General features: G+C 37.6%; 1 protein-coding gene across 2 annotated transcripts; it reads right to left on the bottom strand.

Annotated features, from left to right (window-relative positions):
- Guf1 (GTP binding elongation factor GUF1) lies at positions 1-15,769 on the bottom strand. 2 transcript variants are annotated; one of them, XM_028894533.2, is made up of 17 exons: positions 15,557-15,769; positions 14,447-14,558; positions 14,117-14,265; positions 13,761-13,841; positions 12,664-12,741; positions 11,828-11,911; positions 9,893-9,957; positions 9,118-9,321; positions 7,713-7,852; positions 6,302-6,425; positions 5,517-5,649; positions 4,749-4,892; positions 4,186-4,319; positions 2,855-2,956; positions 2,133-2,252; positions 746-782; positions 1-151 (listed from the first exon to the last, which is right to left on the bottom strand). In XM_028894533.2, exons 1-17 carry the CDS (start codon positions 15,692-15,694, stop codon positions 14-16), a joined length of 1,983 nt encoding a protein of 660 aa, XP_028750366.1. In that variant the 5' UTR covers positions 15,695-15,769; the 3' UTR covers positions 1-13. The 2 variants fall into 2 exon arrangements, with proteins under 2 accessions (XP_028750366.1, XP_028750367.1); XM_028894534.2 differs by lacking the exon at positions 746-782 and having other exon boundaries at positions 97-151.
- Positions 15,770-22,888: the final 7,119 nt, after the last annotated feature.

The raw sequence follows: 22,888 nt of genomic DNA, 5'->3' as shown, positions 1-22,888 counted from the left end.
TGCTGTCCATGAATCATTTATTGGACTGGGTTTTCAGAACTTTTATAAAAGCATCTTTGGGAATTTCAATGTTGCCAATCTTCCTCAGCTTTTTTTTCCCTTCTGTCTGCCTCTTCAAAAGTTTCATTTTTCGGGTGATATCACCACCATACTGAAAAATAAGAAATCCAAATTGGTTCAAAGGAAATGATAACATAATTACACCAAGGAACACCAGAACCATAATCATACTATTGTAACCTCATTTGACCCCTCCTCAAAAATCTGTATCATTTATTTAAGATAAGCATATTACATAGCTACAGCCTAATAAAGCAGAGACTCTCACAGGCAGACCTGTGTCAGAAACTTCACCAGACACTTATAAAAAGAAGGATTTGGTTTTCACAATAACAGATTTTTACTTTTAAAAAAGGCAATTCAAAAATCAATGTAGCAAGGCAGACCAATTCCTACTCTTCCAATAGTAAGAAAGAGTAACTATAAATCTTTCATTATATATAAACTTATGGTAGTAACATAAAATTCTCTTTTATGTGGTATTGCATAAGAAAAGAGAAAATGAGAAGCATTTTTAAATGTAGTTAAATGATGCTAATATGGTTAAGCAGAAATTTACCCATTTAAAATGAAACTTGGAAATGAAATACATGGTACATAAAAATTAAAATCAAAACAAATTTATAACCCCATTGATTTTAAACTCATTAAATATAATAAAGTAGAAAAAAACATAGTTACATACACATTTTGCCAAAACATTTTTTCTATAGGCTTTCACACTGTAAAAGAAGAAATTTTTTTTTAGGTTGAAAATTTATTATACAGTTCAAAAGTATTTGATTTCTATATACAATTCTTCTTTTAATAAAATAATGATAGTGTTCTTTAGACAAAATTGCTTTATGTAATTAATTAGTTCAAATGTTCTTATATTTATTTTCATATACTAATTTTAAGATGCAAAAAGTTCATTTTAATGTCACCATATACTTTGATAAGAAAGATCCAGGTTTGTGGTCTGCATGAGAGAACTATGAGCATTTGTGGCCTTAATAAAAGAATTACATTATTCCCAGCTCAGCCTAGAAATACTCTGAATAGCATCTTTTAAAAAATGAAATCATCACATTGCTGACTTGACTGCAAATGGATAGTGACGAGTAAAGGTTTTATTAATAAATGTAGGTTTTATACAACCATTCAAGACAAATTGTTAATATATCCAACCATCAATTATACAACTATTATTATGACACTTTCAGATCAACACTAATTTTGAAAAGTATCACTTTTTCTTACTGTATTTTCAATTCAATTTATGTGAAAATGACCATGTGGTAACTGCTCTATTTTTCTAGGATGGTCCCTAGAACTCTGCCTAATTTCTGGGTTTTCTTGGATAATGAATAACAGAAACAAAATAATGTTCAAAATGAAATTATTCTCCTAATGGGCATCCGTTTTATATAATCGATATCAAAATGGTGGTTGTATTTCACCAGGACTGATGCATTAGGTTTAGGTTAAGCTAGAATTAAACAGCAATTCCCAGTTTGTCATAACTGAAGAGGTACTTCTAACTTCCAGGGTCTTAAGATCTCTAAAGGCTGGGCAGGGGAAGTGTTGCCAGAGACTACACTTGCTGCTACAGGAGTCTAACTTCATCCACAAAGCTAGCTTCCTACAGAAAGTGACCTCTTTTCCATATCTACTATAAACCAATGAGGGACTTGATCTAGAAAACAAAACCCAACATGTTATTTATAATCTTTCCTGAATAAGTTCTTCAGAGAAAACATTTTACCATTACCTTAGATTCTGTTTCTGCCACTTATAATCTACCTGAACAAATTATAAACCATTGAATGAAACTGTACAGAAATCTCTTAACCCAGGAATTCAATGGAAATATGCAGAAATTCTTGAAATCTTCATAAATTATATCAGTTGTAAGTAGCATCACTCAATGTAAGTAATGCAAAGTCATGGAACGTCAGTGGAAGAATCAGAACGCTTTATCATCTCATGCTGAATGAGACTAAACGTAGACCAAGATTAAAACTTTCATCTTGTTTTCTGTGTACATTGTTTCTAAAGCCAGCCTTGGACAAAAATGAATCTCAACTCACGTTTCTCTTGCAATTACTTTGCTTCCAACAGCAGCTTGGATTGCTATCTCAAATAGCTGTCTGGGCAGAGAATCCTTTAGACGTTCACATATGGTTTTGCCAACAGTGTATGCTTTCTCTCTGAAGACAGAAAAAAATATAAATATCCTAAATATAAATATTTAAATTATCTTTATAGTTCATGTGCAGTAATTAACAGTAATAAAAGTAAAGTGAGTTTTAAGAGATTAAAATAAAACTCAACAATTTCTACTTATTAGGCATTTTTTGTAACTAGATATTAATCTATACTGTGACTTATAATTGCATTGATTAAAAAAATAAAAAATGCATTGATATGGAATAATTTCTAACAGTCTACCACTTTGTGAACATGTATAGTTGACTTTTTATCATCATGAATGATTTTTAGAAATATGAAAATCTTTTTGTTCTCAATCCTAAAACATCATTATAAAGTTAAAAAACATTTTATTGTACATTAACACAGTAAGGGAAAAATTATTTCCTTTGGTTCTGATAATTCTATATCTATATTTATTAATAGGGAAAGAACAATGTAAAAATAGAAGGAAAAATTAGTAGACTAAAATATATTTTAATTATCTTCCAAAGATTTACAAAATGTATCTGCTCCAACAAGAATGAAGAACCATCAATTACAGAAAAACACCCAAAAGTGATCATGTTCACAGTCAGTGATCTTTTTCTAGTCTACTTACCTATGTACCACAGTTACCAGCTCTTCCACGATATTTCCATTCAGTAGAATATCCATTTTTATAAGATCTGCAGCCTGGTAACCTGCATCTTCATAATCAAAACTAACAAGGAAAGAAAGAACAACGATAAACATGATACTATCAGATTACACTCAATAAATTCCTTTTTCCTACAATGTTCATTTCCTACAACCTGCCCTCACCTGAAGAAAACCTGATTAAATTATTACCACATAAAGTTTCATTTAATGGATGTCTATGTCCATCGTAAAGAACCAAATGTATCAACCTTCATTTATGAACTGAGGGCCCTAAATACAGGAACTATAAATCCCTAGAGAAGGAAAAAGAATTGGTTAGGGTAATCCAGGAAAATCGACCACTGAAAACAAATGTCAGCTCCTTTCTAATTGCCAACAACTGGTGGACTTTGGCTAACACTACTTCAATGGGTCATTATTAGTTTTTTATTACCAATGGTAACATTGGTAACAGAAACAAAGAGAAACAAAAATCAAACAAACATATGTTTAGATAATGCACTAAAGAACTGCCATTAAGAAAGGACACTTGGATTTCCTACACAGATATGCAGTTTGACCATTCGAAGTTTTTGTCAGGCCTGAAGGAGCTAATACATGTAATAGTATACATGGACCTAACACATACCAAGTAGTTACAAAAAAGCTTAGGTAATCAAAAACATGTGCTCATGCTAGCTACTACTTTCATCAATATGGTCCAAACTAACAGTGCTAGTCAAAACGTTTAAGTCATAAAGCCAGAAGGCAATATAAACAGTTTCTTGCTCTTTTAACACTCAACTCTTGTACTTTTATTTGGCTGGGTTCCAAGTACTAACTTAAAACATACAGACTTTTATTAGATGGACAACATAGTCCCGAGAAGACCTAGTTCTTGACTACAGCATTGGTAAAAGCAGTGAATATTTAGCAATTTTCATACTCAATATTTACATCCAGTTTTCAAATATAAGTAGATGCTCCAGGGTCCAAATAACATACATAAGGTTATCACTCCATCACAGAAGGTTTTTGAAATTATGTCCAACTCTTAAGACACGAGGGATATAAAAATCTTAAGAAGTTGCTTACTTCTTCAGATTAAGTCTGATGAATCAAAAAGAAATTTTTCCTCCTATAAGCAAATGTCAAGTACTCTATAATATCTATAATGCTCCAAGCTACCTAACCTTATAGGATTCTCAACTGTCTTCAAGAGAGCAGACATTACTAAGGATAGAGAGTAAATTCTTACTCTCAGCATTTTCAAAAGCTTCACTGAGACATTTATGACTATTATTTTCTCACCTTGCATATCCAGAAGATAGAGACTTCAAAGAGTCATAAAAATCTACCACAATTTCATTCAAAGGGAAGAGATATTTAAGCATAACTCTATTTTCATCAATAAAAATCATATTTTTCTGAATTGCTCTTCGTGCCTAAAGAAAAAGAGTTCAAAGATAATTCACACAAATAATTGATGCAAATAGGTAAGTTTTTAATTTTCAAATTAAAATTTCTATAAACAAAAGTAAACAGAATAAAAGAGTATTATTTAATGGTCTACCAAAAATTTACAATCATGAGTTTTTAATTCAGAAACAATATAGCTTTTAAACCAAAGCCTTTCATCTCTATTATAGCAGTTTTATCTTCAAAATCATATTATATTCACTTTCAAATACACAAATAGACTAAATCATACTAGAAGTCCCTTTGGGATAAGTATGTTGCTTTTATTTTTATTCCGTGAAACAAGAAATACTTCTTTAATTTTATTGAAGCCAATATCTCAGCAGAAGGATCCCATAAATACAAGCTTAGGTAAGCACTGCCCCAGAGGACTGGAACCTGCTTTGTGTTTCTACCTGGCAAAGCGCCATTACTTTCCCAGTGTATTCAGTTGGTGTGACAACAGTGCCCAAAACAACTGGTTCCAAATATTCTGTTACTTTTGACTTATCAGGGAATTGTGCAGGGTTGATGATTGTGATTTCTTTTTCTTTATATTCCTAAAAATGAGAAAAGGGAATGGTATTTAAAAACAAACACTAATACAATTATGTTTCTTAATGGTTTGCTTTTATCATTCAGTATATTTTAGAACACAGTTATTGAACTTACGACAATTAACAAAGCAGCGGCAGCAACAGTAACAACACACCTAAAGGTTAGACTATTACATAACACACACAAAAAAAAATCTTCCAATTACTACCTTTTAACATTGGTAGGAATGTTAATTCTAAGTATATTAATATATTTTGGTTATTAAAATTTACATGCACACTTTATAAGCTATCTAGAAAAAGTAAGACAAAATGCTACATTTTAATTTGACTGTTTAGGGTATTATTATTATTATTAGTGTATAAAACTGGTTTATCTGTGCTAAAGGTAGCAGTGGTTTAAATGTCGAGATTGCCACTTAAATGGAATACAGTATTGCTTCTAGCACTAACTTAACAATGTCCTACAAGAATGAAAGTTTTAGTTTTTTATAACATCAATTAATTATGATCAAAATCATCTTTTATAACTAAAACTTTTCTCTTGTATTTAGTATATACACATGCACTTCTTTATTAAATTTTCCCTTTCAGGTGGATTCAAAATAGAAATAAATATTATGATACCTTTATCAATTTTGCAGATGAAAGAACAGCTTTGTATGGAACAGTAGGGGTTGTCAAAATAACAGAAGCATTATATTCTTGCTCTAGTCGCTGGTTGAAAACTTCCATGTGCAAAATTCCAAGAAATCCCAACCTGGAGAAAAGGGAGAAAAAAACACCAAAAACCCTCCAAATGTCCATTTCCACTGGGCTGTTGTTGAACACATTGCTACCTTGTGGAAAAGGGTGGAAATCAAGACTCATTCCAGAAATTTGACTCTCTTGTATAATTTTATAAAATAAGACCTAGATCTTCTACTATTTTAAATTAGTATAAAAATTATCCAGAAAACATGAACCCACTTGAGAAATAAGCAGACATTAAGAGTTTAGTTATTTTCCTCATCTAAACTGATCTTTAGGGCTTGGAAAGATGGCTGGCTGGGTACTGACTCACTGTGCAAACATAAGGACCCAACTTTGTAGCCCCAACATGCACATGAGAAAGGCACGAGCAGCAGAATGCACCTGTGACCCCAGTGCTGGGAGGAGACAGCAAAGTGCCAGGGTGACCTCCAGGGTCAGTGAGCGACACTGTCTCAAAAATAAAGGGAGCCTGAAGTTGATCTCAGATCCATGAGCATGAACATCATCTGGGCATGCACACTGCATATACATGTGCACACAAACACACAAAGAATGTAAAAAAAATTTAAACTGATCTTCAGAAATGTTCATGAGCAACGCATCCAATTAGAACTGATTTTCCTACAAAAATGTGACTCTAGGATGTGACTTTACCTTACCTCCAGCCAGCACCCAGGGCCAGACTACTGTCTCGATGCACTGTCACACTGGAGTCATTTAAGGTCAGTTTTTCTATAGCACTCCTCAGGTTATTATATTCAGATTGGTCTATGGGGTACATTCCTGGGGACACAAACACAACATGAAGTGCTGTCAAAATCAAAATTAACCAAATGGCATTTACATTACTTTTCTTTATTAAACTGATTGCAAGCTATCTTGGAAACCATTAGCTTTAATGAATATACAATTATGTTGACACTCCAAACAGTGGTTTTACGCTTTTGGAGAAATACAAAAAGAAGAAAAAATAGAAACAACCAAGGGAATTAATTGTCTATTCACAATTAGGTAAATTATGTTTATTTAAAAAACCCAAAGCACAAGATGGTCCACTACTGTGAGGAAAAATATTAGTAGGTGGGAAATAGCCCCAGAAATGAACACGACACTGGGCTTCATTTCTAGACCGGTTACTAAAACTAAATATAAATTTGGCTTTTAGAAACTTACTGCTTAAACTATGGGAGCTACTACCGATTCCTCGGATTCTCTTCATTTCCTGCTTATGCTACACTTTACAAATCTTCAGAAATCCAAGTGACTGATTCTGCCTAACACAGCAGCAATAAACCACGATCTCTGATTATAGAGGACTATGAGTAGAGACCAAGGTGAGAATAACCAGATGACCCTCCATTAGGTCTTCATTATCTAAACGTCTGCAACACTCACAGTAATACCTGTTCTGATATTACACATACTAGAGGCTACAATGCTGTCTACTGCATCCACAGGAGTACAGTCTAACTAAGAGAACTTGACTAAGAAGAGGGATTCATTAATTCTACTCAGAATTGTAATTAAACATCCTACTTAGAAAAAATAAAATGAAATATAAAGCCGGGCGGTGGTGGCGCACGCCTTTAATCCCAGCACTCGGGAGGCAGAGCCAGGCGGATCTCTGTGAGTTCGAGGCCAGCCTGATCTCCAAAGTGAGTTCCAGGAAAGGTGCAAAGCTACACAGAGAAACCCTGTCTCGAAAAACCAAAAAAAAAAAAAAAAAAAGAAATATAATCCACTAACTTCTCAGAGAATAAGGAAGAAAATTCATGTTACTCAGATCTCTTACATACTCACTTATTTCTTTAAGAAATCCAAAATGATCTCTCATATAAAAACATCACCACGTAAATGAAGCTACAAATTTATAACTAGAAGTACCACATACATACACACAGGCAAATGAAATATCATTATATATATATATATATATATATATATATATATATCACCAACAAATTTATAAGAATGTTTATTATCTTCTAGTACATTTTCTTTCACCACAGAAACAGACTTTTAATAAAAAAATATTTTGGCCCTTTGGTGTTGAATTTGTGAGCTCCTCACCTGCAAATACCATTGGTTTCGCTGATTTAAACCCAGGCAAGGGCTCCACTGGATGATTATGTAAATATAATGTATCTCCTATTTGTGCTTCAGTGACATCTTTCATCCCAGCAATCAGAAAGCCCACCTGTCCTGCATATCTAAATAAAATTAGCATATGCAAATATTTACTGCTTTTCTGTTGTAAGCACATACTCACAGTACTGTCTTCCTAGGAATCTGTCACATACCTTCCAATCAAGTAAGTGCCACGCACTGATTTTCAACCTCTGAAGCTCATCAGGAAAACAACACTGTGTTTTATCCACTGTCCTAAATCTCTACACATGCCCAAACCTGTCTTTGTGATTCTGCCCACCTTTCACAAATTAAACACCAGATTCTAACATCTGTTTTAAAAATACTTCAGGAGAATATTATGTCTATTATTATTTTATAAAGGTTCAATAACAAGGGGAAAAAAGATAAATTTTAACCAAACAGAAAAAAGTAAACATTTAACAGTCTATTACATATCAGACTTTCCACATGAAGAGGAGATTCCAAGAATTCAGTTTTAGGTTAAAAAAAAAAAACATATATAGTAGCAAACTCATTTACATGTAGCAGAGGAGCCTCCAACGAAGAGGCAGTAATGTTCAATGAATATATTACATATATACAAATACTACAATACATATATTACAATACATGAACTTACTTCAAAAACACTTCACTAAAACTAAAATGGACTGATTTGAAATGTGTCATGATTCACATGAGGATTTTTAGATACAACATGAAACTGTGGAGTATGATCCATGAACTCAAATATGCGACACTTTAATCTTCAGAGACAACAGGAAAGCAAAATTACGTGCCCGATGTCATGTCTTCCTGTTATCAGAGAAATCATTCAGCAGCCCTTTCAGAGATTTTCTAGCGCATACTAATTTCTTAATCCCACTCCTCTATAAATTTTAATTAACCCAGGTTTAATCCTGAATTCCACAGTGAACAAAGGAGTGGTCAGTTTCTGCAGCACCTTATATTGCAAGATTTGGTTGTGATGAGATGAAATGCAAAATGAAAAATAAATCTATCAAGTGAGTTGAGGTGCCCTAATATTCCATTGTTCCATCAAATGCATTAACATTTGATTATACTAGAACTAACATAGGATTACACTAGATCACTAAGTTTTTTCTACTAATTAATAAAACCAAATAATTTTCATACCCATAAAACTGCCTACTACATACACATGAGATGTTTTTTTTTTTTTGGTTTTTCAAGACCAAGTGTCTGGATGTATAGTGGCACTATATATGGCACTATATATATATCATCTGTTTTAACTCTACATCATGAACATTCTGAGCACATTGGGAGAAACACATCCATAAACGTAAAACAGAATACTTACAATTTATGAGTTGGCTGCTCATTAGGATTCAAAATGCCTACTTCATTAACTTCATATGTCTTCTTAGTGTGTGCGGATACAATTTTATCTCCTTTGGAAACCACTCCATCAAACAGTGCTATGTTGGCTACCACACCTCTATACTGGTCAAAGGTGGAATCAAATACCAATGCTTTCAGTGGGTTTTCACGATGTACTTTTGGACTATTATAAAAGATAAATTTAAGTATATATAAGAAAATGTCAGAATAAGAAAGAAAAGAAAATGCCTATTTTCAACTTAGGAAATATGCTAATTTATTTTAATTTTGCAAAAGATAATTACTCAAAGGCCAAAGCAAAAGGGCCTTTCTATAAGATGTGTTTGATTTAATTCAACCATCAATTTTAAATTTTGGAATTATTATTTCAAAATAATATATAATTTTTGAGATATATTCAAAAACATGTATTTGAAAATATTATGGCTGTATGCTCAATATATAGCAAAGACCAATTGCCAACATACTTAAGTCCCTATATTACGATTATCAGAGAGATTGCCATTATCCTTGCTTTATTTTCTGTTTTACTATATTGAAATGGCCTTCGTTACATTACTAAAAGCAAAAATGTATTCTACCGTACTGCGAGATCACTTGCCATATTCATTAGTTTAAAATGACAGATCAAGTTGATGGCCTATTAATCTAAACTATTAAATTACAAACATCTACAAGTTATTAAATCCTAAACTCTTAAACCTGAGTGAACAGTCTAACAACAAACCACTTACGGAGGTATTCTTTCAATGACTGCCTGAAGAACACTTTCAACATTCGTCCCAAGTTTCGCAGAAATCTGAAACCATGGAGAAAGAAAAGCACTGAGATTGAAGGCTGCACCGTCCTTCCTGGGGCCTCATCATTTGATCAGGAGGAAGAATTCTCTTCCTCATTTGTTTGAACCCAGAACAAGGGGAAGGATTAGGATTTCTTCTCATTATTCAGTGTTAGTGACCCTATGGTTTCAGGATTAAAGTATAAGAACATTCTTAGTGTGTTCACAAAGCAATGGAATGAGAAAACAAAAATTTTGTTGAGTAAAAATGATGACTTTTAATGAAATGCATCACTTTAACCAGTACCTATCAAGTCCCCAAATACCTGCTTTTCAAAAACAAAATTACCACATATACAAAATAACTTCTAAGAAGTAATGCTTAGGGCAGGAGAGATGGCTCAGATGTTGAGAACACTTGCTGCCTCATAGAGTACACCAGGGTTCCTTTCCAGCACCCACAGTAGGGTGCTCACACATCCTGTAACTCCAGTTACAGAGGAACCAACTCCCACTGCTGACTTCCTTGGGCATTTGCACCACATGGTGCACAGTCTTGTGCTGGCACACACATGTACACATAATTGAAAATAAGTAAATGGATCCCTCCTTCCCCCAAAAGAGAGGATTAATGTTACACTTAGTTTCAAAAGACTTTGTTTCAAAACATTAGTCCTGACATACAGGCTAACTAAATCTGTGATCTTAGGAGAGTGTTGTAGAATATTATTTTAAGATGTGTTACTTTTGTTTATGCTATGGAACATTAATGATGCAAAGATGCATTGTATTCTTTTTTGTTGCATTTGTTTAACTCTGTGAAGCTGTGTTACTTTGCCTGTGTAAAACACATGAAGGTCTAATAAAGAGCTGAATGGCCAATAGCAAGGCGGGAGAAAGGGTAGGCAGGGCTGGCAGGCAGAGAGAATAAATAGTAGGAGAAATCGGGGAGGAAAAGAAGGAGCAAGAAAAAAAGAAGAGGACACTTGAGGCCAGCCACACAGCCAACCACAGAGTAAGAGTGAAAGTAAGATACACAGAAGTTAAAAAAAGGAAAACGCTCAAACATAAAGGGTAGATGGCATCATTTAAAGTTAAAAAAAGCTGGCAAGAAACAAGGCAAGCTAAGGCCAGACAGCCATAAAAAAGAACTAAGTCTCCATGTATATTGGGTGGTGGGCTCCCAAAAGACCAAAGACCAAAGAGCAAAAGAGTTAAAATAAAATAAAAAAACCAAAAACATTTTAGTGTTCCAACTTCCAACATGGGGCTGTAGAAAGCTGAACAATGTAAGAATGATAAAATCTTTAAGCCTTAGTTCATTTAAAAATAACACAGAAACAATCTATACATTCTCACAATATAAAAGGAGTTTTCTCACCTGAATCTAATGAAATAATAATAAAAGAACACTCTAAAACTACAAAAAAAAGTGATGAGTGCAAGGTAATCAAACATCATTAAATTTCAGTTGGGTCAATCAGCTGAGAATTTCCTAAGAAAAATCAACAGTTGTACTGGTTAGTTCTATGAACTGAGAAAATGTCTTTATAAGATCAGGCTGTAGGCAAGCCTTAGGGTATTTTCTTTATTAGTGATTGATGTGGGAGGGCCCAGTTCATTGTGGGTGGTGCTAACCCTGGACTGGTGGTCCTGGGTTCTATAAGAAAGCAGACTGAGTGAACCACAGAAAGGAAGCCAGTGAGCAGCACCCCTCCATGGCCTCTGCACCAGCTCTTGCCTTCAGGTTTCTGCCCTGATTTCCTTCAATGATGGCCTACAATGTGAAAGTATAAGCCAAATAAACCCTTTCCTCCCTAAGTTTTTGGTCATGGTGTTTCATCACAACAAGAATTAACTAAGACAATCATCTTTAAAAAAAGGCATTTACCTTAATACATTCATCACCAGGGATATCAAACACTTTTTCAATCTGTTTTTCAACCCTTTCAGGATCAGCATTCTTCAGATCTATCTGTAAACAAAATTACTAAGTGAGCGTAGTAAAAATAAAATTAGTCCATAGAAATAATATTTGGAGAGCAATAAAACCTTCTGTGAGTTAACCTAACTGACCTCTCCATGACTTTTCAAAAGAATATTTAAAATAATCTATATATTTCCAATGTGATTTTAACAAGCATAACTACTAAAAAGAAAATTCAAGCAACAAATAGATAAAAAATGTAAGCAGGGCAAAGTCTATCAATTAACACCATGAGAACAGATTTTTAAAGTGAAGTCAGATTCAAACTATTTTACCTATGGGCAGGCTCATTTTACATTTAGCACCAATATCAAGAAATGTAGCTTAATGCTGTTTGAATTTTTCAATTAGGATTCTTAACTCTGCAGTATTGGATAGATTTATATGGATGAAGTTAGCATTGAGCTGTTTCATGGACTGCATTGATTCTTAGCTCTAAGCCCCTCTCCACGGCAGTGGGGCTGGCAGGTTTACTTTATCTGCCTTGCACCCCTTTCCTACAGACACAGCCTTTTCTCAGCACATGCAATTCAGACAAACCTTTTCAACTCTCTGAAAGGAATATTTGATCTGCAATTCTATCACAAGAAATTCAGAGGTAAATCCCACTGACAATCTAAATGAATAGTAGCTACAGATCTCTCATATTATGGGAAAAAAGAAAACATACTTCACAATTAAACACTAGATACATTTAGAACGTAAAATAATTAATGGCATTGGTGTCTCACTTTAATTACCTTGTTTATAACTGGAATTACTGTCAATTGTGCTTCAAAGGCAAGAAAGAAATTTGCTACAGTCTGAGCTTGAATACCCTGGAAGCAAGACAAGAGAGACCGAGATGACTGCTTTGACACTAAATGTACCACAAAACTAGTAATTCCATACCATTCCCTGTATCATCATCCAAGTGAGATTTTTAGATCATGCTAATAAAATGATACAATCGGCCATCTGGAATACGGCCAAAATGACACATGGTGAACAATGCCTTGCGGAACCGTGGAGGTGGCTGCAGGAAATAGGCAGAGGGCCATTACCACAAGTGCATTTTGTTTCCTGGACTGTTCTTGGATGTGATTTTGTGCCTCCTGTATTAAACATTTGCATTCAATTCATAAGACGTGTTTATTCTTGTTGGAGTGGAAATGGGGCACGGTTATGTGTTTTTAATGACTCTGTTTTGCTGATTTCTGTGGCATATTTTCTGGAACAGGTGTTCCTTGCCACCTGTCACCTTTCTTCGTGCAACTTGCTACAAAAGGAGCTAGTCCTCCAGAACAACTTTAGTCGGAAGCTTCAGCTGTCTGCCCCATTCATTTCAGTGCCGGCTCTCAAAGACACATCTGCAAGGTGGACAAAGACTGACACCGACACCCAGCCAGAGCCAGGATCGTGCCGAGACCTAAGGCCCTTTGCTCTTCCTCACTTGTGTTTCCCCCAACACCACCTGCAAGCATTACCACTGCATTATATAATAATAATGAATCATGGACTCCAACTTTCAAAACTGTGAGCCAAAATAAACTTGCCTTTACAGTTATTTCACATATTTCTATATAGCGAGAGAAATCTGAATTGCATCATGTCCGACTTTTCTGCACCATTTATGCTTCAGGGTTCAAAACCAAGATTACACTATTACCAAGAAATAGATTAAACAGGGTGAGTCAGCACCTCAATTTAGCAATATTAAAGTATACGATTTAGAATAAGCAGTATAACAAACCTGTTGCTCAAATGCAGAAGTTCTATTTCCAAAATGCATTTTTACGGAGAGCTTTACAAAACACCCAACAGGTCATGTCACATCAGGTATGATGAAAGATCTTACCTCATTTGCATCGACCACCAATAAGACTCCTTGGCAGGCCGACAGTGACCTGGACACTTCATAACTAAAATCAACATGGCCCTGAAAAGCAAAATAGTGGTGCCTTTAACTATCAGCTATAATTTTTAAAGGAACAGATATTATTATTGCTAATCTACTGCTAAGACAAAAACTTGCAAAATATGGGGGAGGGGGGTCTTGAAAACATTTGAGAAAAGTTACACTAACGTCAAAAAATGAGAAAACAAACACCAAAGGTAGATGTACAAAATCCAAGCCCCAAATGAAAGAATTTCATTTGCAATGTCAACAAGACTAACTGTAGCCATCTTTGCAAAGCCAACATGAAACCTTACCGGTGTGTCAATGAGATTTAACAGGTACTGCTTTCCTTCAAAACTGTAAAACAGAGTTGCCGTCTGTGCTTTCACGGTGATGCCTCTTTCCCGTTCCACTTGTAATTTATCAAGAACCTGCTTATTTTTCTGTGTCTTATCAATTGTTCCTAGAAATAGAAGACACATTTATTGATTTCCCTGGGCTTTAAAACAAGACCAAACAAAAAAAATCAAACATAATTATCAGAGAACATTAGAGATACAATACCGAAATGTAAGACACCAAGGTAAAACTAAATTCCCAATTACTCTAGGCAGTCACAAGCTTATGATATAAAATGAAAATACCTGTTAGTTCTAGGAGCCTGTCAGCTAGAGTACTTTTGCCATGATCCACATGTGCAATGATACTGAAATTTCTAGTATCTTCAACAGGAAATCTAGACATGTTAGGTTTCTCCTAAAATGGGGAGGGAATAGAACATTTTGGGGGATTAACATTTGCATAAAACAATTTACAAATTCAAAGAAAAATCTTTCGATCTATGGAGAATTTCATTTACTGCAGTTACCTGACCTCATTTTTTACCAAAATAAAGATACATGACTAAGCCTAACTACAAAGAACAAATTACAAGAGACTTACTGTGTCAGTTTCATAAACAAAGCTAAATAAAACCCCCTTACTTAATACTTCATCAGGCATTGAGCAAATTTACTTCCAGTAATGGAGAATGCAAGACAGAACTCTAGAGTATGAGAACGCCTTATCAAGCAAAAGGCTCTTAGAAAATCTTTTAACGTAGTGAGACACGCAGCAAACTGCTGAAAATTAGAGTCCAAGAGAAACAGTCAGGGGAGTGTGTGTACTCGCTGGGCATTTTCCCCCAGCCGGTATTTCATCACCAGGAAACAAGATGAAATTGTAATGACTATAACATTTACTTTGGCTTTTTTTTAGTTACTCAATATAAGGCAGATTATGGTATAAGTGAATTCTTCAAACAAAACTGTAATAGCTGCATTGTGGTGTCTTCTTTTCCCATCGCATTCAGGTTAAAGTTATGCAGAAGCGCATCACTTTCAAAATACCCTGAACTGCGACGAATACAAATCCATTTTTTCTAACCATAAGCTGCTGGAGCCACATCCTTGCACGGGGCCAAAAAGTCCCCTGCCTGGGCGTCCCGCAGACCTCCAAGTCTGATTATTATCTCACTCAATTAGGAAGCTGCAGGATCGGATGCAAGTCAGGCAAGTTGCCCGAGAAAACCTAACAAAAATCAGGAAAACCGTTGCTAGAGAGGTGCAGCTTCTCGGAAGATTTTCAGAAGTAACGCATGCTCCAGACCATCCCTACCCCTAAGCCAGGCGAGCGAGCAGCCAGGGTGGAAGGGCTCGCCCGCCCTCGGTGCACACGCGGAAGCCCCAGCGCCTTCCCCGGGGTGAGCCGGTCACCTTGAGCTCGGCGGTGCTGACGGGCCGGCGGGTGGCCCGGGGCTCCACGGCAGCCGCGTGCCGGGAGCAGGGAGGCAGCAAGCGCGCGGCCGGCCCGACGGCCCACGGCGCAAGTGCCCGCCCCGCGAGCGCCCACATGCCTCGGCGGCTCAGCACCAGGCCCGGAGCGGCCACCCCATGCCAGGGCCGGCGTTCCAGCCTCAGCTCACCAGGTCTGACGCCAGCAAAATGCGCCGCCTGCCGGCGGGTCGCGCCGCCTATGACGTCAGCGCGTCTCCGCCGGGGCCGAAAGGTCAGCGGTCGGAGTGGTGCAAACACCGTGGGTCACCGGAGTCGCCCTAGTTCTTCTCTGCCGATCGCCCTGCCTCTGCCTCTGTGTAGGCAGCTGCAACCGGTTGTCCCCGTCAGTCCCTGCACTTGCTCGGGCGAATGCAGTCGGAGCGTGGCCCCCTAGGGCGACTCCCAGCATGCAAGGGCTCCCCACAGGGTCGGGGAGTCCATTGGTCTAGGGATGAAGTGCAGCATCTTGAGTTCTGCTGCATGGGCACGCAGCTTGACCCCCTCCACTCTGGAGCCCACCACGTCTGGGGAGTTCTTTTGAAACACTTACGGGGAAAACTGGAGAAATTAGTTCAGATTTAGCCAGTATGAAGCATTAGAATTATTAATTAAAAAAAAAAAAAAAAACAGGGAAGCACTTCGGAAGACAAGGAGGGGCGCTTCTCTGTGTCCATGCAAAAGTAATTCTCACCTCAAAATTGGTAAGAAGATTTATTCTGGAGTCAAACAGACCATGCCCCCCTACCCCATCCAACACGGGTTAAGGATAACCCATAATTTGATGTTCCAATGAAATAGCGATTTTTAAGAACTTTTTATAATGACAGAACAAAGAAAGTCTTAAATAAAAAAAATGCTTTTTTCAAATAGGTTGATAAAACATTACTGTTACAACACAACTTAGAAATCTCAGCTATTGGCCTCGGATGCTACATGAGTACATTCTTAACCTCTGTAATTGGTAGAACTAGGTTTAATTAATAGTTTTCAACTGTTTTTTATCTATGTCAAGATGATAGGTCTATCTTTAGATCTGTTAGTCACAGGGTAAATACCTTCCTGTCCTTCGACTGTGTATCCCTTAGTTTTCTACTACGTGTTCTCCAAGTAGCCAAATTTACTATCCCATCTTCTGAAAAGGAGTGCATGTCTCCTGACTTTACCTTGCTTCCGCAGTTCCTCAAAAAATCTCCTTCAAGGTACTAACACAGAACTGCTCTTCTCTAGATTCTGCTTGTCCCAAGTCTTACACCTGACCTTTATTTGCATGCCTCTCACAGGAATCGTTCCCTTGCCTAACCAATTCAAGTTTCTGGTAGTCAAGGACCCTGTTCAGGTGCCACTAGCTGTGACCTGCACATCTTTGGGATTGACCTGACTGGGGTAAATGGAGGATGAAGAAACAAAGGACACATGTACAGAAAAGTTAGGATTGGGTGAGCTGTGTGTTCTGATGACACACCAGTAGTCTGGAAGCTAAGAAGGCTTATATACAGCTGAAGGAGGAGGCAGGTTAGCTAATCTTTATACGGGTATCTCTGTAGTGCAGCAATCTCTGCTGTAGTTATCCAGGAGGAAGAAGCTGTTGTTGATACTTTTTGAACATGCTGTCTACATCTATTGTCTGAGCCAGAGGGAGGCCTTGCCATTCCCTGGGGTCTGTGCCATTGACAGCAGTGACATGACCATGCTCATGTTAATAATATGCATTTATTAAGGACTTCAACTGCTTCCCACAGCCTGGGACCACTTGCCCAGTGAATAGTATAGCGCACAGTGAGCTGGGTTCTCCTATATCACTTAACAATCAAGACAAACTCCACAGACAAACCCAAGGTCAATCTGACCTGGGCTGTCCCTCCACTGAGACTCACTTCTCCAGTGACCCTAGACTTTGTCAAGTTGACAGTAAAAACTAACTGCCCAGACCAGAGCCTCTTCAGGGGAATTCATAGTTTAGGTTCTCTCCTTTGAAAGAATTTTCATTTTCATGAGTTGGAGGTGCTGGTTAGTAGTATGTTGGCCTCAGGCTACTTTTCCTTTGTCCTACTGGAGACTGAGAAGTTTTACTTTGATGGTACTAATATCTTAACAAGTATAGCTACTCTCTCCTCATGAACTAGCTTATGCTACTTTCCTCACCAAGTTGCATTTTTCATATGTCTCTAGTTTCTCATTATAAATCAGACTAAGAAGAGTAAGTACTGACCATTTATGCTGTACAGTTTTATGTCAATTTGACGCAAGGTATCTGAAGAGCAAATCTCAGTTGAGAAAATGCCTCCATGAGATCTGGGGTAAAGAGTCTCTCTCTGTCCTACCAGCCAGCTCACAAATGAAGACACAGAGACTAATGTTAATTTTGAAAACTTTGCCTGTAGCTTAGACTTGTTACTTACTAGCTCTTATAGCTTAAATTAACCCATTTTTTTTTATTAATCTATGCTCTACCATGTGGCTTTTAACTCTACCTCATTCTGTGTGTCCAACTCATTCTATGTCTGGCTAGCTTCTCTGCCTCTCTTCTTCCCAGAGTCCTCTTTGTGCCTGGAAGTCCCACCTATACATCCTGACTAAGTATTGGCCATTTAGCTCTTTATTAATCCAATCAGAAGGCCTCTTGTCAAAGACATCTTCACAGTGTACAAAAAGATTATTCCACAACAATCTGGCTGTAGGAAGGCCTATAGGGAATTTTCTTATTAGTGATTGATGGGGGAAGGCCCAGCCCATTGTGAGTAATGACAACCCTGGGCTGATGGTCCTCAGTTCTAATCAACCCAGTAAAGAGCATTCCTCCATGGTCTCTGCATCAGCTCCTTCCTCTAGGTTCCTTCCCTGTTTGAGTTTTTCCCATGACTTTTCTAGATGATAGACTACAATGTGGAAGTGTAACCAAATAAACCCATTCCTCTCCAACTTGTTTTGTTCATAGTGATTCATCATAGCAATAGTAACTTTATTACTTATAACTTTTAACATTATAATATTATAACCTATTACATTATGCTGTCTTGATATTTCTTCTGCCAAACAATTTAGTCCATTACATTAAGATTAAGCCTTTAGCCTACTTCTGCGTGGAGTCCTTATTTCCTTCTGAAACTTTGTGAACACAGTCTTTATTGTCATTCTGTCAAAATTCTAGGTATTCACATCCACATCAGAATGGCCCAATAGGGACTGATTACAATATCCCAGGGCTTTTCTTGCTTTTGGCACAAAACTTTTCTCCATTCCTCCTACAAATCAATTTTAAAGGCTTAAGAGCCATGTGGTCAGCTTTATGACAGCAGAAACCCAGTTTTGGGTACCATTTTTTGTATTAGTTACTTTTATTGCTGTGGCTTTAAAGGATACATGGGCTGGAAGACAGCATCAAGAACAGGAGACAATTTGGCACATTTTGTCCAAAGCCAGGAAATAAAAGATGAATCCTGATACTTAGCTGTCTTCCTCTTTTTATGCCTTTTATTTTATTCTGGGACCCCATTCCATGGGATTCAGAGTTTCTCTTCATTTATCATTCAAATCTTTTTATAAACGTCCTCACAGACATGCCCAAGTATGTGTTTTCTAGATGATTCCAAACCCAATCAACTTGACAATAAATATTAACAGTCACGCAGACACACACAGACACAAAGACAGACACAGACACAGACACACTGCATCTTCAGATAGAATCACATTCTGAGGTACTGTATATTTGGGTTTCAACTTATGAATCTTAGTTAGAGAGATACAATTCAGCTGGCAATGAATGGAATGTTAGGAACATCATAATACCTTCACCAAGTCTAAATTCTGTATCAATATTATTGACATCCTTGAACATTTTTAGCTATAGTCATGCAATGAAATTATGTTTGCAATCATTATTTACAGTGATGTACACAATATTATGGAATATCTATGCAATGCTGAAAGTACCTAGCATTGTGGTTATGCAGCTAAAATGTTGCCATCATGTGTCTACATATAAACTACAGCTGAAAATTACTGTTTTAAAATTTAAAATTATTCTATAAATATTTTAAAACTTTTTCATCAAAATTTGAATGTAAATTGAGGGCATATAAGGACTTTTGTGTTATAAATAGTGCTTTGAAAAGAGGGAAACTAGCATGAAAATAGGCTGTGCAGAAGCAACTGGAAGGAAGGAAACTAACCATTTTCTTTATTACATTAAATTAATTTTTATGCATGTGCACGCAATGTTCATGTGCTTGTGGAGACAATATTTGGGTTTTAAACACTCGGTCCATGACTTGTAAGACCTCAGGTATCATCTTCAGGAACAACATCAACTTATTTTGAAAAATAGTCTCTCACTGAACTAGAGCTCACCAGATGGCTTAGATTGATTGGCCAGGAATTCCCATGATCTGCCTCTCTCTACCTTCCCAGTGCTGGGATTACAAGTGGCCATCTCCATACCATGCATGTATATATGGGTTTGGGGTCTTGAACTCAGGTCATTGTGTTTGCAAACCAAGTGCTTCACTGACTGAGATACCTTTGGCTCCTTATTTATGAATCAATTGACTTTTTTCTCTTTCTTCTTTCTTTCCTTCTTTCTTTCTTTCTCTCTTCTTCTTCTTCTTCTTCTTCTTCTTCTTCTTCTTCTTCTTCTTCTTCTTCTTCGTCTCCTTCTCCTCCTTCTTCATCTTCTTCTACTGCCTGGCATCCCAGATTAAAGTCTTTGATCTGTACAAATGAAGTGACATCCATGTGCTATTTCTTTGCCCCACGGACCATAAAAGCTCCACAAAGCCAAGGCAGTGCCTAGAGAGCAGTACCTGTACTCCTTGGCTGCTCATTTGTTGAGGAATACATTTCTTTTTTGTTGTTATTGTTGATAGCTGTTGAGATGGGGTGGTCACACTGTAACTTTTCTGGCTTTAAAGACTTGGCAATCTTCTTGCCCTAGCCTTCCAACTACTGAGGTTATAAACTGTTAGGTAACATACTTAGCTTAAGGGCACATTTCTTCATGAACACAAAGACATAAGCTATGAGCTCATGAATTAATGCCAGGAAACATTGGTATTTCATACAAGAATGCCACTTTTTTTCATTGAAAATAGATTTTTCTCTCATACTATACATCCCAACCACATTTTCTTTTCCCTCAACCCTTGCCACTCCCTTCTCCCCCAGATCCACTTCCCCTCCATTTCCTCTTCGGAAAAAGATCAGGCCTTTAAAAAAAAAAAAAAAGCTGGAGAAAACTATATAAAATAAGACAAGGCAAAAAGCCCTTATATTAAGGCTGGACAAAGCAACCCAATAGGAGAAAAAGAGTCCCCACGCAGGCAAAATAGAGATATACCCACTCCCACTGTTAAGAGTCCCAAAAGAACACGAAGCTAATAGTGATAACATGTACACAGAGGACCTAGTTCAGAGCCCTTCAGCCCCCATGATTGCTGCTTCAATCTCTGTGAGCCCATGTGAGCCTGCTTACATGGGTGACTCAGAGAGCCATGTTCTCCTGGTGTCTTCTATTCCTCTGACTACTGTAGTCTTTCCTCCCCTTGTTCCATGGGGTCCCCTGATCTCCAAGGTAAGGGACCCAATGGAGACCTACAATGTAGACTCTCTCTCTCTGAATGAATAATGTCTGAATGTGGGGTCTCTGCATCCATCCCTACCAGGTGCCAGAGGAAGCCTCTCTGATGATTAATTGTGGGCGCCATGGGCCCTGGCCCCCAGCCCCCGACTGGGAGTGGCTGCAGCCTTGCTTGCTTGACCTTGATCAGATGTCCTCCCTATTCAGATTCCCTACCGGTATCCACCCTTCTGAATGCTTAAGGGAAGTTCCTTGTGTCCTCCCTATTCAGATTCCCTGCCGGTATCCACCCTTCTGAATGCTTAAGGGAAGTTCCTTGTTGTGTATCCTGCATTTTGGGCGTTAACTACTTAGATGCTAGAATGTAGAACATTGAGTCTGGAATGTGGACCACTGACAGCGAACTTCTGCCCTCCTGGGGTCCCTCCATTTGTGCTGTAAGCCTGTACGTATTTAAGGTTTCTTCCCTCTTTCAATAAACGGCATTCGACATCCAATTGTACGGATGACCCGCTGTCTTTTGTCTCTATTTTTTAATCCGCAGCCCTTCGCTCGGACATGGTGAACGGGTATTGGTAACGCGGGCGTTACCGCTACAAATGGAGGTTCCTACCGAGGTCTGAGAAAGAAGGACCAGCTGACGGACACTCTTGGAAGGCCGGCCGGCATTTTACAGGTGAGAGTGGATTGAAATGGGTGCAATTAGCTCACAGTCAGTTAATTGGACTGTTGAAGCAGGAAGGCACCAAAGTTAAGTAAGGGCAAGACAGCTAAAGATTTTAAATGAAAAAGGAAATCTTCCCAATAGAGAAGAGGGAAGGAAAGGAAATTTCCCGTAAGAAAAGGGAAAAAAAGTTTTAATCAAGAAAAAAGGATTTTCCCGGTAAAAAGGGGAAAAAAATTTTAAAACTAGGCCTAAAGATTGGGGCCTTGTAGAGGAAGGATGAAGGAAAGAGAGAAGCCTCTTCCCAATGGTAATGGAGGAAGAAAAGACTTTTTCCAGTTGTAGAGTTTTCAGGATAGCTGAAACTCTGAGCTCTTTCTTCCCGCCAGTGCAGAGCGGCAGCATCTGAATTTCAAAGAGGCAGGTAGGCCTCATTGCTGCTGGCTGAACAGCAAGCGAGCCCAGAGCTTAAAGTTTTGCTGTCTGTTTGCATAATTTTGGCTCAAATGTTTTTTATTTTTCCCTCAGAGTGGGAATAATTCAATATTTAGGATCCCTTCGTGGGAAATGTTTTTCTGTTTTTCCCTTATGGTGGGAATAACTCATTGTTAGGTAGTCCCTTCATGGGAGTAGAAAATTTAAATGTGAGTTTGTGTGTGCGGGGCGCGCCCAATGGCTGTGGCAGACAAAGGCGTGCACGAGATAGCCCGGAGCAGCAGGCGGACAAGTACGCGCTGGTGGGAGGCAGAGCCGTGATGGAGTGCGGCCCAGGCAGGTGCTGACAATAGAGCCCGAGCAATGGACAGAGCAAAGCTAAGCTACAGCCTCAGCTCTCGCCAAGTGAGCAGAGGCCGGGAAGGGACTAACACTACAAGTTTAAACCGGGCCTAACTTCTGGTGAAAAATGGTTTCGGTCAGGACATTAAATGCTAAGTCAATACTGTTTGAATAAAGGATGTTCTGTTCTTTTGATTGTCTTGATAAATGTTTGGATTTTCATAGTAGATAAACTAAAGGAAGAAAATAATTTTGA

This window comes from Peromyscus leucopus, chromosome 10, assembly GCF_004664715.2.
Source record: "Peromyscus leucopus breed LL Stock chromosome 10, UCI_PerLeu_2.1, whole genome shotgun sequence".
NCBI classification, from domain to species: domain Eukaryota; kingdom Metazoa; phylum Chordata; class Mammalia; order Rodentia; family Cricetidae; genus Peromyscus; species Peromyscus leucopus.
Note: the sequence above shows the minus strand (reverse complement) of the source record. Positions and strands in the feature narration are given on the sequence as shown.